The sequence below is a fragment of the Archocentrus centrarchus genome, chromosome 10 (assembly GCF_007364275.1).
Source record: "Archocentrus centrarchus isolate MPI-CPG fArcCen1 chromosome 10, fArcCen1, whole genome shotgun sequence".
Classification (NCBI taxonomy): domain Eukaryota; kingdom Metazoa; phylum Chordata; class Actinopteri; order Cichliformes; family Cichlidae; genus Archocentrus; species Archocentrus centrarchus.
In genome coordinates, this window is record NC_044355.1 from 15,978,723 (window position 1) to 15,993,328 (window position 14,606).

The 14,606-nt window shown below is 42.9% G+C and overlaps 2 protein-coding genes across 47 annotated transcripts in view; both read right to left on the minus strand.

Annotated features, from left to right (window-relative positions):
• The window catches only part of LOC115786625 (protocadherin gamma-C5-like), a 365,072-nt gene that overhangs the window by 19,092 nt on the left and 331,374 nt on the right, over positions 1 to 14,606 (minus strand). For 2 of the 46 annotated variants that reach the window (XM_030738890.1, XM_030738877.1), the window contains exon 1: positions 10,792 to 13,416. The exons of the other annotated variants lie outside the window; for them this stretch is intronic. In XM_030738890.1, coding sequence (XP_030594750.1) covers positions 10,792 to 13,245 — 2,454 coding nt within the window. In that variant the 5' untranslated portion in view covers positions 13,246 to 13,416. Of the gene's footprint in view, positions 1 to 10,791; positions 13,417 to 14,606 lie in introns of those variants that run through there. 46 annotated transcript variants of the gene reach the window in all.
• On the minus strand, positions 3,774 to 9,892 carry LOC115786640 (uncharacterized). Its single transcript, XM_030738934.1, has 2 exons — positions 7,220 to 9,892; positions 3,774 to 6,260 (listed from the first exon to the last, which is right to left on the minus strand). The coding sequence occupies exons 1-2, from the start codon at positions 9,794 to 9,796 to the stop codon at positions 3,774 to 3,776; spliced, it is 5,064 nt and encodes a 1,687-aa protein (XP_030594794.1). The 5' UTR covers positions 9,797 to 9,892.

Below are 14,606 nucleotides of genomic sequence, written 5' to 3' on the forward strand. Positions count from 1 at the left end.
ACACATATAAAATCAGTAAATGATAAAATATATTTATCACAACGTTCGATTTACTGAGACTGTTTTCAATTTTTAATTTAGGAAGATCAAAAAAAAAAAAAAAAAAAAAACCTAGATCAATTAAATATGTTATTTAAATGTTTACATATTTTCATTCACTCTCTAAGAAAATGCCAGAAATAGACTGTTTTAAGAATCGATTAGCGTGCCCCTGTGACTGTCACTGTCCGCTTCTGTGGTGCTGAAACGCTCAACTCGAAAACCTATTCAGTATCCCACATGCTTTGGTCAAATTATAACACCAGCCAGGAACACAAGTTATAGGAAAGAACTTATAAATTAGGTAGCAGGATTTAAAAATTTTCTAAAGTCTTTAATACTTTAAATATTTCACAAGTGATTAAAAGTTTTAAAGGATTTGTTGAGGTCTCATTATGACTGCCCACAAAGAAAGCAATAGTTTAAATACCGTTGTAGCACAATCAGTGATACTGAACATTTGTATTTGCCACTTCTTTTAGTTATCTATGCTTACCTGCTGGCTCTCAAAGGTCCAGGTGCTGTCCGGTAAAGACGCATCCAGGACACTGATCACCTCCTTAAAGTCTGTGGTGCTGCTGGGTTTAATTAGAGTGAAATCACTGTACTCTGACATTGGAGACATACAGGACCTGAAGGACTGACTCTGAGACAACATGTCTCCTCCCAGGACCTCCACGTACTTTATAGGTCCATCAGTGTTGAGCTGAATCTGCAGGTTTCTGTTGGGGTTCTTGTAATCATCACAGTCGGTCCGTCTCATGCAGCAAGTACTGCTGCTTCTGCTGCTCCTGATGCATTTAACCGCTAAGATGAGAAAAGTCAGCAGAGACAGCACGGACACCGAGGCCAGAGAGAGAATCAAATAAAGGGTGATTCTCCCAGTTTTCTTGCTGGGCTCGGCCGCTTTATGTCGGAGGTCTAAGATGGGCTCATGGAGACCGTCCTCCAGCATGATGGACACAGTTATTGTGGAGGACTGGATCGGCTCCCCGTCGTCCTTGATCTCTATAAGCAACCTCTGAGAGGAGTCGTCCTGCTCGGACACAGCACGTTTAGTCCTCACCTCCCCTGTGTACAGATTGACAGTGAACAGAGAGGCGTCTGTGGCCTCCGCCAGTCTGTAGGAGATCCAGGCGTTATGGCCCGAGTCAGCGTCCACAGCCGTCACCTTGGTAACCAGGTGACCCGCTTTAGCGGAGCGGGGCATCCTCTGATGAGAGAGGGAGCCCAGAGCAGCGGAGGAGGGGTAAATAACAGCGGGGGCATTGTCGTTCTGGTCTAGGATAAAAACATGTACAGTGGCATTGCTGCTGAGAGACGGAGAGCCCTGATCCTTTGCCTGAACCTGAATCTGAAACACCTTCAGTTTCTCATAGTCAAACGAGTGCATGCTGTAGATGCTGCCGTTATCTGAGTTAATGTAAACATAAGATGAGACAGAAACGTCCTGCACTTTAGAGTCCAGTATAGAGTAAGAGATCTTTGCGTTTTCACCCGCATCCGGATCAGTTGCTGAAACTGAGTACAGTATAGAGCCTGGCAGCCCATTCTCTTTTAAATACACATTATAGGAGGACTGAGAGAACACGGGAACATTGTCATTTACGTCCGTAACAGTGACATTAATAGTCTTCTTAGATGACAGAGAGGGAGAGCCTGAGTCAGTGGCTGTAATCTCGATATTATACTCTGAGAAAGTCTCCCGGTCTAAAGCAACGCCAGTAACCAGTGCGTAATTATTAGAAAAGGAAGGTTTCAGGTTAAACGGAGAGCCCTTTGGGAGCTTTAATGTCACTATACCATTATCACCGGAGTCAAGATCTCGAGCAATAAGCAAAGCCACTACTGTGCCACTTGGTGCATCTTCAGGTACTGGACTCGGTTTTGAAGTGAGAACAATTTCAGGAGCATTATCATTTATGTCTATTACCTCCACCTGTACACGACAATGGCCTTCCATTTCAGGAATGCCTTTATCTTTTGCACTAATATCTAATTCATGAGTTGCGAAGTTTTCATAATCTAATTTTCCTATAAGGAAAATTTCCCCAGTGACCGCGTTGATCTGAAAGATAGACCGCAATGTCTCTGGTGTATGGTCAGCAAATGAATATTCAATTTCTCCATTTACACCCTCGTCTAGGTCTGTTGCTTCTACCTTTGCAAGCATTAAGCCACTCCGACTGCTTTCAGGAACAGTAATTTTATATAAAGGTTTTTTGAAAACAGGGACATTGTCATTGTTGTCTAAAACGGTTACTGTGATCTTTGATGTTCCCGTTTTGACCGGATTCCCACCGTCTAATGCTGTTAACAATAACTGATGGATATTTTGTTTTTCTCTGTCAAGCGGTTTTTCCAGCACTAGCTCCGGTACTTTTCTCCCATTCGCAAGTTCTTTAATTTTTAAACTAAAGCATTCATCTTTGCTAAGAATGTAGGATTTTAGCGAATTACTGCCCACATCGAGATCTTGTGCTGTCTCCAAAGGGTAGCGCGCACCCACCGCTGTCAACTCCGCAATTTTCAAATGTTTTTCTTTGCTAAGAAAATTTGGTGCATTGTCATTAACGTCTCGTAGTTCCACTTCTATACGATAAAGGTGTAGTGGATTCTCTATTACTACTTGAATAGGCAATACGCAGCTGGCGCTTTGTCCACATAAAGCCTCTCTGTCTAGTTTGTCATTCACCAAAAGCTCGCCCTTCCCCGCATCCACACTGAAATACTGCTTACCAGCCTCAGAGGCGACACGCAGATTACGTTCAAAAATGTCCGAGAGTCCCAAACTCAGATCTTTTGCAAGATTTCCTACTACGGAGCCCTGTTTTAGCTCCTCCGGTATGCTGTAACGAGTCTGCCCGTTTATTGTACTCCATAAGAGAAAGAAATGATGCCACCAAAGCGCCAGCCATCTCCAATCTCGGTGTCTGATTCTCTTTGTCATCTCCGATCCGTTAGGATATGTTTTTTTCCATCGATATATTGCTCAAATAACCATCCCGACATTAATTCCAGTGCCAGAATGAACATTACCTTGGAAATTAATCCACGAATGCATGTTAATAGCAAAGGCCTAAATTTCGTGCACCTTTGCATGCGAGCATGTCCTCTCCATCTCGGAGCACTGTGCGAGTTACTGTGGTGAGTCTGAATGGGGGATGGAGTAGATCTCTTTGTACAGTTCTGTACGCCATTAGCTCACAGCATCGATCTAAACTACCCAATGACAGAGCTCTAATATCGCTGTTATGGCCACTGCACCACCTCCGTCGCAATACAAACACGACGGGAATAGTCAAGTTGGTGTTAAACAAACATGATACAGTGGGAAAACACGAACGATGCCTATATTCCAAAGCCAAAGAAAAAAATATACTGGACATACCAGTTCTTTCTTTCTTTCTTTCTTAACGATATTTTAAGGGTGCATCATACAAGTAAAATGAACTGGCTTTCATAACATGTACAATTTAATTCACTAGAAGGCGTGCGTTTTAAAGCTATTGGATCACGAGTTGAAAAGCCAAGAGTAATCAACATTAAATGATAGAAAAGGTAATATAATTTCAGAGTTGTTGTGCTGATAAAAACCCTATACATTTTATGTTGCTAAGAAAAAACAAGTATAAAAAAGGGCAGAAAAGCAACATTTTTACACCTTAACAGACACCTCTTATTTGTTAAAGTGAAATATGAATGGAAATAAGAATAATAATGACCTAAAACAGTCAAATGCACATCTGCTGTTTTCTCCTCACCTGCTGGCTCTCAAAGGTCCAGGTGCTGTCCGGTAAAGACGCATCCAGCACACTGATCACCTCCTTAAAGTCTGTGGTGCTGCTGGGTTTAATCAGAGTGAAATCACTGTACTCTGACATTGGAGACATACAAGACCTGAAGGACTGACTCTGAGACAACATGTCTCCTCCCAGGACCTCCACGTACTTTATCGGTCCATCAGTGTTGAGCTGAATCTGCAGGTTTCTGTTGGGGTTCTTGTAATCATCACAGTCGGTCCGTCTCATGCAGCAAGTACCGCTACTTCTGCTGCTCCTGATGCATTTAACCGCTAAGATGAGAAAAGTCAGCAGAGACAGCACGGACACCGAGGCCAGAGAGAGAATCAAATAAAGGGTGATTCTCCCAGTTTTCTTGCTGGGCTCGGCCGCTTTATGTCGGAGGTCTAAGATGGGCTCATGGAGACCGTCCTCCAGCATGATGGACACCGTGACAGTGGATGACTGGATCGGTTCTCCGTCGTCCTTGATCTCTATAAGCAGCCTCTGAGAGGAGTCGTCCTGCTCGGACACAGCGCGTTTAGTCCTCACCTCCCCTGTGTACAGATTGACAGTGAACAGAGAGGCGTCTGTGGCCTCCGCCAGTCTGTAGGAGATCCAGGCGTTATGGCCCGAGTCAGCGTCCACGGCCGTCACCTTGGTAACCAGGTGACCCGCTTTAGCGGAGCGGGGCATCCTCTGATGAGAGAGGGAGCCCAGGGCAGCGGAGGAGGGGTAAATAACAGCGGGGGCATTGTCGTTCTGGTCCAGGATAAAAACATGTACAGTGGCGTTGCTGCTGAGAGACGGAGAGCCCTGATCCTTTGCCTGAACCTGAATCTGAAACACCTTCAGTTTCTCATAGTCAAACGAGTGCATGCTGTAGATGCTGCCGTTATCTGAGTTAATGTAAACATAAGATGAGACAGAAACGTCCTGCACTTTAGAGTCCAGTACAGAGTAAGAGATCTTTGCATTTTCACCCGCATCAGGATCAGTCGCTGATACTGAGTACAGTATAGAGCCTGGTACTCCATTCTCTTTTAAATACACAGTATAAGAAGTCTGAACAAATACAGGAGCATTGTCATTTACATCAGTGATGGTTACGAGTATAGTTTTTTTATTGGTCAGTGGAGGGGACCCTGAATCAGTGGCTGTTATTTCAATATTATAATCCGAGAATCGTTCTCTGTCTAAAACCCCGCTTGTAATTAGGGCGTAATTGTCAGAAAAAGAGGGTTTCAAACTGAATGGAGGCCCATTTTTTAGCTGTAACTTAACCTTGCCATTATTACCAGAGTCAAGATCTCGTGCACTGATTAACGCTACAACTGTGCCTTTTGGTGCATCCTCTCGTACTGGGTTTGGTTTTGAAGTTAGCACTATTTCTGGAGCATTATCATTCATGTCTATGACAACTACTTGTACACGACAGTGACCCTCCATTTCGGGGACTCCTTTGTCTTTTGCAGTAATACTTATTTCATGCATTCTACTGCGTTCATAATCCAACGACCCTACCAAGGAAATTTCACCTGTATGTGGATTCAATTGAAAAACCGATAACAGCGACTCGGGTGTGTGATCAGCAAATGCGTATTCAATCTCTCCGTTAACACCATCGTCTGCATCTGTCGCTTCAACTTTTACAAGTACAGAGCCAACAACACTATTTTCATGTGCAGATACGTTATACAAAGGTGTTTTAAAAGCAGGAACATTGTCGTTGATGTCAAGTACAGTAACTACGATTGTTGTGGTTCCAGTTTTGACAGGATTCCCCCCGTCTAACGCTGTCAGTAATAATTGATGAACACTTTGCTTCTCTCGGTCAAGAAGTTTCTCTAGGACCAGCTCCGGAACCTGTCGGTTGCCAGACAACTCTTTCATTTTCAAACTAAAACATTCGTTTTTACTTAGTGTGTAAGATTTAACGGAATTGCTACCAACGTCCTGATCTTGCGCGGTATCTAAAGGAAAGCGTATGCCTGTGGCAGTAGATTCTGCTATCTTTAAATATCTCTCCTCTGTTATAAAAACCGGAGAATTGTCATTTATGTCTCTTATTTCTACTTCTATCCGGTGTAGCTGCAGGGGATTCTCAGTGACGATTTGCAAAGGCAACACGCAGCTGGCGCTTTGTCCACATAAAGCCTCTCTGTCTATTCTGTCATTCACCACCAACTCGCCCTTCCCCGCATCCACGCTGAAATACTGCTTACCAGTCTCAGAGGCTACACGCAGCTTACGGTCATATATTTCAGATAATCCCAAACCCAGATCTTTGGCAATATTTCCTACCACAGAGCCCTGTTTTAGCTCCTCTGGGATGCTGTACCGAGTCTGTCCGTTTATTGTACTCCACAAGAGAAAGAAATGATGCCACCAAAGAGCCAGCCATCTCCAGTCTCGGTATTCCATTCTCTTTGTCATCATTTATCGCTAGAATATGTTATTTCCCATCGAGGTATTCATCGACAGAGCCCAGTATTCAAAGCCATCACTAGAATGGGCGTTGTGTAGGCAAACCCTTAACCTATTTGTAATAAAATATATATTCCGAACGCCATTGGAAAAACGCATGTCCTCTCCTCCTCCGAGCACAGTGAGGGTTACTGTGATGAGAGTGAATGGGGGATGGAGTAGATCTCTTTGTACAGTTCTGTATGCTATTGGTTCACAGCACCCATCTTAAACAGCCAATCACAGGCAGGTAAGTCTGCTCATGAAGCCACTGCACCCTGCTAGTAGAGGAGTTGTACAAATTAAGTTTCAAGTCAGATCTGAATCATAATTTTCTTTAGAAAATCAAATATGTATTCGGGTTATTAAAAATATAAGGATTTTAATTAAAACAACACCCAAACCCAAAAGGCAACTCGTTTACAAATTATTACTACAACGAATCACGACCACATAATTAAAGGGGAAAAAAAAATCATTAACACTTTAATATAAGTTCACAAATTATTCAACTATGGTATTACGTATAAAAAATGTTTGGGTAAAAATGTAAATATCGTCTCGGTAGACGTTCTAAAAAATTATACATTGTGCTTATCAGAAACATGATTATTAGAGATTGTGCTTTAGTTAAATATATGCTTAAAATAAAATTCTTTACATAAAGGTATAGAAGATATTTGAATGTATTTCTGACAGTTTCCGCAAACCAATATTATTTTTAAATAGTGGGTTTTTAAACAACAGAATTACTTTAATGGACACACTATTGTGTCATTCAAAAGACATAGCCATAGGCAGCACAGTTTCACAGTGGCAGTGCTTTTCTAAAAATAGTAAAATCAGCTCCGAGTAATTACAATTATTACTGTTACTTCAAAACAGTTTGATGCTAAATTTTCAATTCAAATTATATTTTTATATCAGGATTAAGTAAAAATGTAGGACAATAATGACTGAAAAGTATATGCAGGCAATTTTTTCAAATTTATTCTCACCTGCTGGCTCTCAAAGGTCCAGGTGCTGTCCGGTAAAGACGCATCCAGCACACTGATCACCTCCTTAAAGTCTGTGGTGCTGCTGGGTTTAATCAGAGTGAAATCACTGTACTCTGACATTGGAGACATGCAGGACCTGAAGGACTGACTCTGAGACAACATGTCTCCTCCCAGGACCTCCACGTACTTTATAGGTCCATCAGTGTTGAGCTGAATCTGCAGGTTTCTGTTGGGGTTCTTGTAATCATCACAGTCGATCCGTCTCATGCAGCAAGTACTGCTACTTCTGCTGCTCCTGATGCATTTAACCGCTAAGATGAGAAAAGTCAGCAGAGACAGCACGGACACCGACGACAGAGAGAGAATCAAATAAAGGGTGATCCTCCCAGTCTTCTTGCTGGGCTCGGCAGCTTTATGTCGGAGGTCTAAGATGGGCTCATGGAGACCGTCCTCCAGCACGATGGACACCGTCACTGTGGATGATTGGATCGGTTCTCCGTCGTCTTTGATCTCTATAAGCAGCCTCTGAGAGGAGTCGTCCTGCTCGGACACAGCGCGTTTAGTCCTCACCTCCCCTGTGTACAGATTGACAGTGAACAGAGAGGCGTCTGTGGCCTCCGCCAGTCTGTAAGAGATCCAGGCGTTATGGCCAGAGTCAGCGTCCACGGCCGTCACCTTGGTAACCAGGTGACCCGCTTTAGCGGAGCGGGGCATCCTCTGATGAGAGAGGGAGCCCAGGGCGGCGGAGGAGGGGTAAATAACAGCGGGGACATTGTCATTCTGGTCTAGGATAAAAACATGTACAGTGGCGTTGCTGCTGAGAGACGGAGAGCCCTGATCCTTTGCCTGAACCTGAATCTGAAACACCTTCAGTTTCTCATAGTCAAACGAGTGCATGCTGTAGATGCTGCCGTTATCGGAGTTAATGTAAACATAAGATGAGACAGAAACGTCCTGCACTTTAGAGTCCAGTATAGAGTAAGAGATCTTTGCATTTTCGCCAAAATCCAGGTCAGATGCTGATACTGAGTACAGTATAGAGCCTGGTACTCCATTTTCTTTTAAATACACAGTATAGAAAGACTGAGTGAATACGGGAGGATTGTCATTCACATCAGTGATGGTTACATTAATAGTCTTTTTTGACGACAGAGGAGGGGACCCTAAATCAGTAGCTGTTATCTCAATATTATACTCTGAAGAACTCTCTCTGTCTAAAGCCCCGCCAGTAACCAGTGCATAATTATCAGAAAAAGAGGGTTTCAGGTTAAAATGAGAGCCGTTAGGGAGCGCCAGTGTCACTTTACCATTGTCAGCGGAATCCAGGTCTCTTGCGCTGATTAAAGCTACTACAGTCCCACTCGGTGCATCCTCTGGCACAGAGTTTGGTTGGGAAGTCAGAAATATATTTGGAGCATTATCGTTAACATCTAATACTTCAACATGGAGAGTGCAATGCCCTTCCATTCTCGGAGTCCCTTTGTCTCTAGCGCAAATATCTATTTCGTAATTAGCTTTTGATTCGAAATCTAAACTCCCTACTAGAGTAATTTCCCCGGTTAATAAATCAATATCAAACAAAGACAGAACGATATCTGGTGTGTGAGTCCCAAATGAATACTCTATTTCTCCATTGAGACCTTCATCAGTATCCTTTGCTATCACTTTAATGATAGATGCACCTTGTACGCTATTTTCGCTAATAGAGACTTTGTAAACGTTTTTCTCAAAAACAGGGAAATTGTCATTATTATCCAGTACATTTATGGTTATCTGGGATATCCCAGATTTCACTGGGTTTCCTCCGTCTATAGCTGTTAGTTGGAGTTCATGTGTAGGCTTTTTTTCTCTGTCGAGGGATTTAGATAGGACCAACTCTGGCACTTTCCTTCCACCAGACACATCTTTGATCTTTAAAGTAAAAAATTCGTCTTTACTCAGACTATATGACCTCACTGAATTCACTCCGACATCAAGATCTTGCGCGGTCTCCAAAGGAAAACGTGCTCCTGCCGCTGTCGACTCTGCTATCTGTAATGTTACTTCTGGCGAAGGGAATCTAGGAGAATTATCATTGATATCTTGTATTTCCACCTCCACTCGGTACAACTGTAGAGGTTTATCAATGACCATTTGCAACGTCAACACACAGCTGGTGCTTTGTCCACACAAAGCCTCTCTGTCTATTCTATCATTCACCACCAGCTCGCCCTTCCCCGCATCCACACTGAAATACTGCTCTCCAGCCTCAGAGGCGACGCGCAGCCTACGGTCAAAAATTTCAGACAGCCCCAATCCCAGATCTTTGGCAATATTTCCTACCACAGAACCCTGTTTTAGTTCCTCTGGTATGCTGTAACGAGTCTGCCCGTCTATTGTACTCCACAAGAGAAAGAAATTATGCCACCAAAGCACCTGCCATTTCCAGTCTTGGTATCCTATTGTCTTTGTCATCCCAGATCCGTTAGAATGATTTCCCAGAGAGGAAATGGAAAAAAGGAAATTTACCATCCAGTGCCATAAATAATGAATCCAAAGTAAAGATGCAAAATCAGTTCACAGAAAAAACAAAACAAAACATCGTTTTAAATCCGTTAAGAGCATCGCTTCTTCTCATCCCGCTCATTGCAACATAACTGTTCACGGTGCTGTGGCTGCACGGGGGAGGGACTAGATCTCTTTGTATGTTTCCACGTTTCATTGGTGCACAAAATTCATATCTATCGTCCAGTAAGAAGGGAGGTGCGGAGTGGTTTTAAAAAGACAGCCACACTTGGAAAAAAAAAGCGTAAACAGTTTGTGAAAAGATTGATGGGATGCTCGCATTTACTCGTTATCATTAACCCTAATGTGAATAAAATGAGCGGATTATAACAATGCCAATGTAGTCATCTTATTCAGACTCTTTGTTAAACCTTTTATTTGTGATTTGAATCAGAAAGAGATGAGAGTGCTTGCAGTAAAGGAAAGTAGTTTGTTCACGTGAAAGAGTTCTAAAGAGTCGCTTTCCAGTTTTGTGGTGCTGAAATGTCATTCATCCAAGTATGAGAGCAGCAATACCCCCCCCCCCCCCCCCCAATCTAGACCCAGTTAATGGGTTGACATCAAACACTGAGTCTGAAACTTATGTTTAATTTTTTAACTAAAAAGCAAAAAACAAACAAACCAACAACAACGACAAAACTATTAAGCAAGACGGAGCTGTAATTTTATTCACACACAGTACATAAATATTGTATGTGTTGATGGTGATGTGTTGTTGAAGTGAAGTGAACTGAAAAAAGGGAAACGAAAAAAAAAAATTCCGATGACGAATTTCTATTATTTACTTATAAACTGACATGTAAATAGCATAATATGACAAATTATTTTAACTCTTGAAAGAACACATCACAAGAACGCCAAAATGTACCCTTTAATTCAAGTAATGTAACGAGACTTTTACATCACATTTAAGAGCAAGTTAGACAACCAAAGGATACTAATAACAACAGTTTTCCGCTCACCTGCTGGCTCTCAAAGGTCCAAGTGCTGTCCGGTAAAGACGCATCCAGCACACTGATCACCTCCTTAAAGTCTGTGGTGCTGCTGGGTTTAATCAGAGTGAAATCACTGTACTCTGACATTGGAGACATGCAGGACCTGAAGGACTGACTCTGAGACAACATGTCTCCTCCCAAGACCTCCACGTACTTTATAGGTCCATCAGTGTTGAGCTGAATCTGCAGGTTTCTGTTGGGGTTCTTGTAATCATCACAGTCGGTCCGTCTCATGCAGCAAGTACTGCTGCTCCTGCTGCTCCTGATGCATTTAACCGCTAAGATGAGAAAAGTCAGCAGAGACAGCACGGACACCGAGGCCAGAGAGAGAATCAAATAAAGGGTGATTCTCCCAGTTTTCTTGCTGGGCTCAGCCGCTTTATGTCGGAGGTCTAAGATGGGCTCATGGAGACCGTCCTCCAGCAAGATAGACACAGTCACTGTGGAGGATTGGATCGGTTCTCCGTCGTCCTTGATCTCTATAAGCAACCTCTGAGAGGAGTCGTCCTGCTCGGACACAGCGCGTTTAGTCCTCACCTCTCCTGTGTACAGATTGACAGTGAACAGAGAGGCGTCTGTGGCCTCCGCCAGTCTGTAAGAGATCCAGGCGTTATGGCCCGAGTCAGCGTCCACGGCTGTCACCTTGGTAACCAGGTGACCCGCTTTAGCGGAGCGGGTCATCCTCTGATGAGAGAGGGAGCCCAGGGCGGCGGAGGAGGGGTAAATAACAGCGGGAGCATTGTCGTTCTGGTCTAGGATAAAAACATGTACAGTGGCATTGCTGCTGAGAGACGGAGAGCCCTGATCCTTTGCCTGAACCTGAATCTGAAACACCTTCAGTTTCTCATAGTCAAACGAGTGCATGCTGTAGATGCTGCCGTTATCTGCGTTAATGTAAACATAAGATGAGACAGAAACGTCCTGCACTTTAGAGTCCAGTATAGAGTAAGAGATCTTTGCGTTTTCGCCAAAATCCAGGTCAGATGCTGATACTGAGTACAGTATAGAGCCTGGTACTCCATTCTCTTTTAAATACACAGTATAGGTTCGTTGACTGAATACAGGAGCATTGTCATTCACATCGGTGATAGTGACAGGTATGATTTTCTTACTGTACAGAGGAGAAGAGCCTGAATCAGTGGCTGTTATCTCTATATTATACTCTGTAGATCTCTCTCTGTCTAAAGGACCATTGGTAACAAGCGCATAATTGTTAGAATAGGATGATTTTAGAGTGAAAGGAGAACCTTGAGGTAGTTTCAGTGTTACTTTACTGTTATTACCGGAGTCAGCGTCGCGTGCATTGAGCAAAGCCACAACTGTGCCACTAGGTGCATCTTCACGAACTGGCTTTGGTTCAGAGGTGAGAACAATTTCTGGAGTGTTGTCATTTATATCCAAAATATCTATCTGTAGACGACAGTGACTCTCCATTTCAGGAACGCCCTTATCTCTTGCTATAATTTCAACTTTGTAGGACGTGGCCTTTTCATAATCCAAGTCTCCTTTTAAATGTATTTCTCCATTTAATGGGTTGATGTCAAATACTGATAACACAGATTCGGGAGTCCGCGAACCAAAAGAGAATTCAACTTCTCCGTTTGGGCCCTCGTCAGCATCTGTCGCTGCAATTTTAATTACAAATGTATCTTTTGCAGTATTTTCTTGTAAAGAAACTTTATATGTATTTTTTTCAAACACTGGAAAATTGTCATTTACGTCTAGTACTGTGATTGTTATTTGTGAGGTACCAGACATGACTGGGTTCCCCCCGTCTAACGCAGTCAGCAGTAGCTGATGAACTGCCTTCTTCTCTCGATCAAGAGGCTTCTCTAACACTAACTCGGGCACTGCTTTGCCATCCTCAACCTCCTTCATTTTCAACGTAAAACACTCATTTCTCGTCAGTGTGTAGGATTTTACCGAATTACTTCCAACGTCTGAATCCTCTGCACCCTCTAAAACAAATCGAGTTCCCACTGCTGCGGACTCGGCAATTTTCAAAGACAGCTCCTTTGTATGAAAGCTTGGAGAATTATCATTTATATCTTTTATTTCCACCTCAACTCGATGTAAAGTTAGAGGGTTTTCAAGAATTATTTGCAAAGGCAATACACAGCTGGTGCTTTGTCCACATAAAGCCTCTCTATCTATTCTGTCATTCACCACCAGCTCGCCCTTCCCTGCATCCACACTGAAATACTGCTCTCCAGCCTCAGACGCGACACGCAGGTCACGGTCAAATATCTCAGACAGTCCCAAACCCAGATCTTTGGCAATATTTCCTACCACGGATCCCCGTTTTAGCTCCTCTGGGATACTGTAACGGGTCTGCCCGTTTATTGTACTCCACAAGAGAAAGAAATTATGCCACCAAAGAGCCAGCAATCCCCAGTCTCGGTATCCCATTCTCTTTGTCATCCCCTATTCGTTACAATATGTTCTTTTTCATAAAGAAAACCAAAGTGAATATCCAGTTCCAAGGAGCATTAGCTACATCCAGAAAAATATAACACCGACTGTTGTTCATGTCTGAAGCTTAATTTTCTGATTTTATTCTCAGCTCCGAGATATGAGCGCACCACACCGTCCTCCAGCTCGTTGTATTGTTAACGTTTACGGTGCGGAGGCTGCAAGGGGGAGGGGTTAGATCTCTTTGTACAATTCTGTACACTATTGGAGCACAGCATCTCCCAGTAACATCCAATAGGAAGAGGATTGAGCAGCGCTCTTAAAGAGACAGCTGCACTATTGATAACAATGTCATAAACCAATATGCACGGCTGATTGTGTGGCAGGTGTAACGCCAACATTATCCCTCTCCATGTGAAGTTGCGTTTAGGGCTCATTATGCCATTCATATAGTTAAAGAATTATTCGATCCACATATTTAAAGAAAACGGGCATTTGCAAAGAACAATATCCAACAAAGGAACAAAGCATAACGAAATTAAAACCCTCATTGTCCACATAAAAGGCCTGCAAGAGCGATTACAATGTCTGTAAACCGTAACTCGTTTTTGCAAAGTTCGAATGTTCTCTGCCGTCATTACATGAACACAAGCGACTGTTTCTGTTTGGTTAGGAGGATTTTGACAGATCGTGTCAACAGTTCCCTTTTTTCAAGCAATGGAGAGGTGGACATGCTCTTCAATATGTAAAACTTTCAACGATATTAAGTGTACACAAAAACAATACAGGTATCATTGCATACTTATGAGGCTCAAAAAATAAACGTGAGCATGGCAGCAATCCACTTTATACCATCAAACTATGACTAATAGAAAATAGTAAAAAATAATAAAACATCATAGAATTTCATGTTAAATGTGTAAGTTTGAAAATGAACTATTTTCTGCTCACGTGCGTCATCGTTTTTGACTTTTATAAATCGTACATGTAAAGCTACCAGTATAACAATAATGGGCTCGACACACGGGGAGCGACAAACGACAGCGACGAATGGGCCGCGTCGCCACTGGGGTGAAACCGAACACACGGGACGCGATAGCGACGGCAGCTTTGCGAATCGCGCTCTTACGTCACTCGTCTCCAAGAAATTTGATTGGCTATGAAACTGGAGGGATTTAGACATTTTAAAAGCAGTCCGTGTCAGACACGGCAATAAAGATGAGGAGTCTGAAGATTTTAATGGAACTGACAGAAATCTTGCTGTTAAGGCTCCGCTACAAAAGAAAAAGACAACCTCGGGTTCATCCTATATTAGCACAAAAGTCCTCTCTATCGGTCTGTTTAACGTTAGTCTTGCACCAACACGTTCT

What these genes read in the sequence shown, in the direction of transcription:
- LOC115786640 (XM_030738934.1), bottom strand. Translation starts at nt 9,796, where the DNA reads ATGGTAAATTTCCTTTTTTCCATTTCCTCTCTGGGAAATCATTCTAAC. An exon ending in TATTGTCCTACATTTTTACT is followed by an intron (nt 6,261 to 7,219) that starts TAATCCTGATAT and finishes TTCTAGCGATAA; the next exon opens with ATGATGACAAAGAGAATGGA.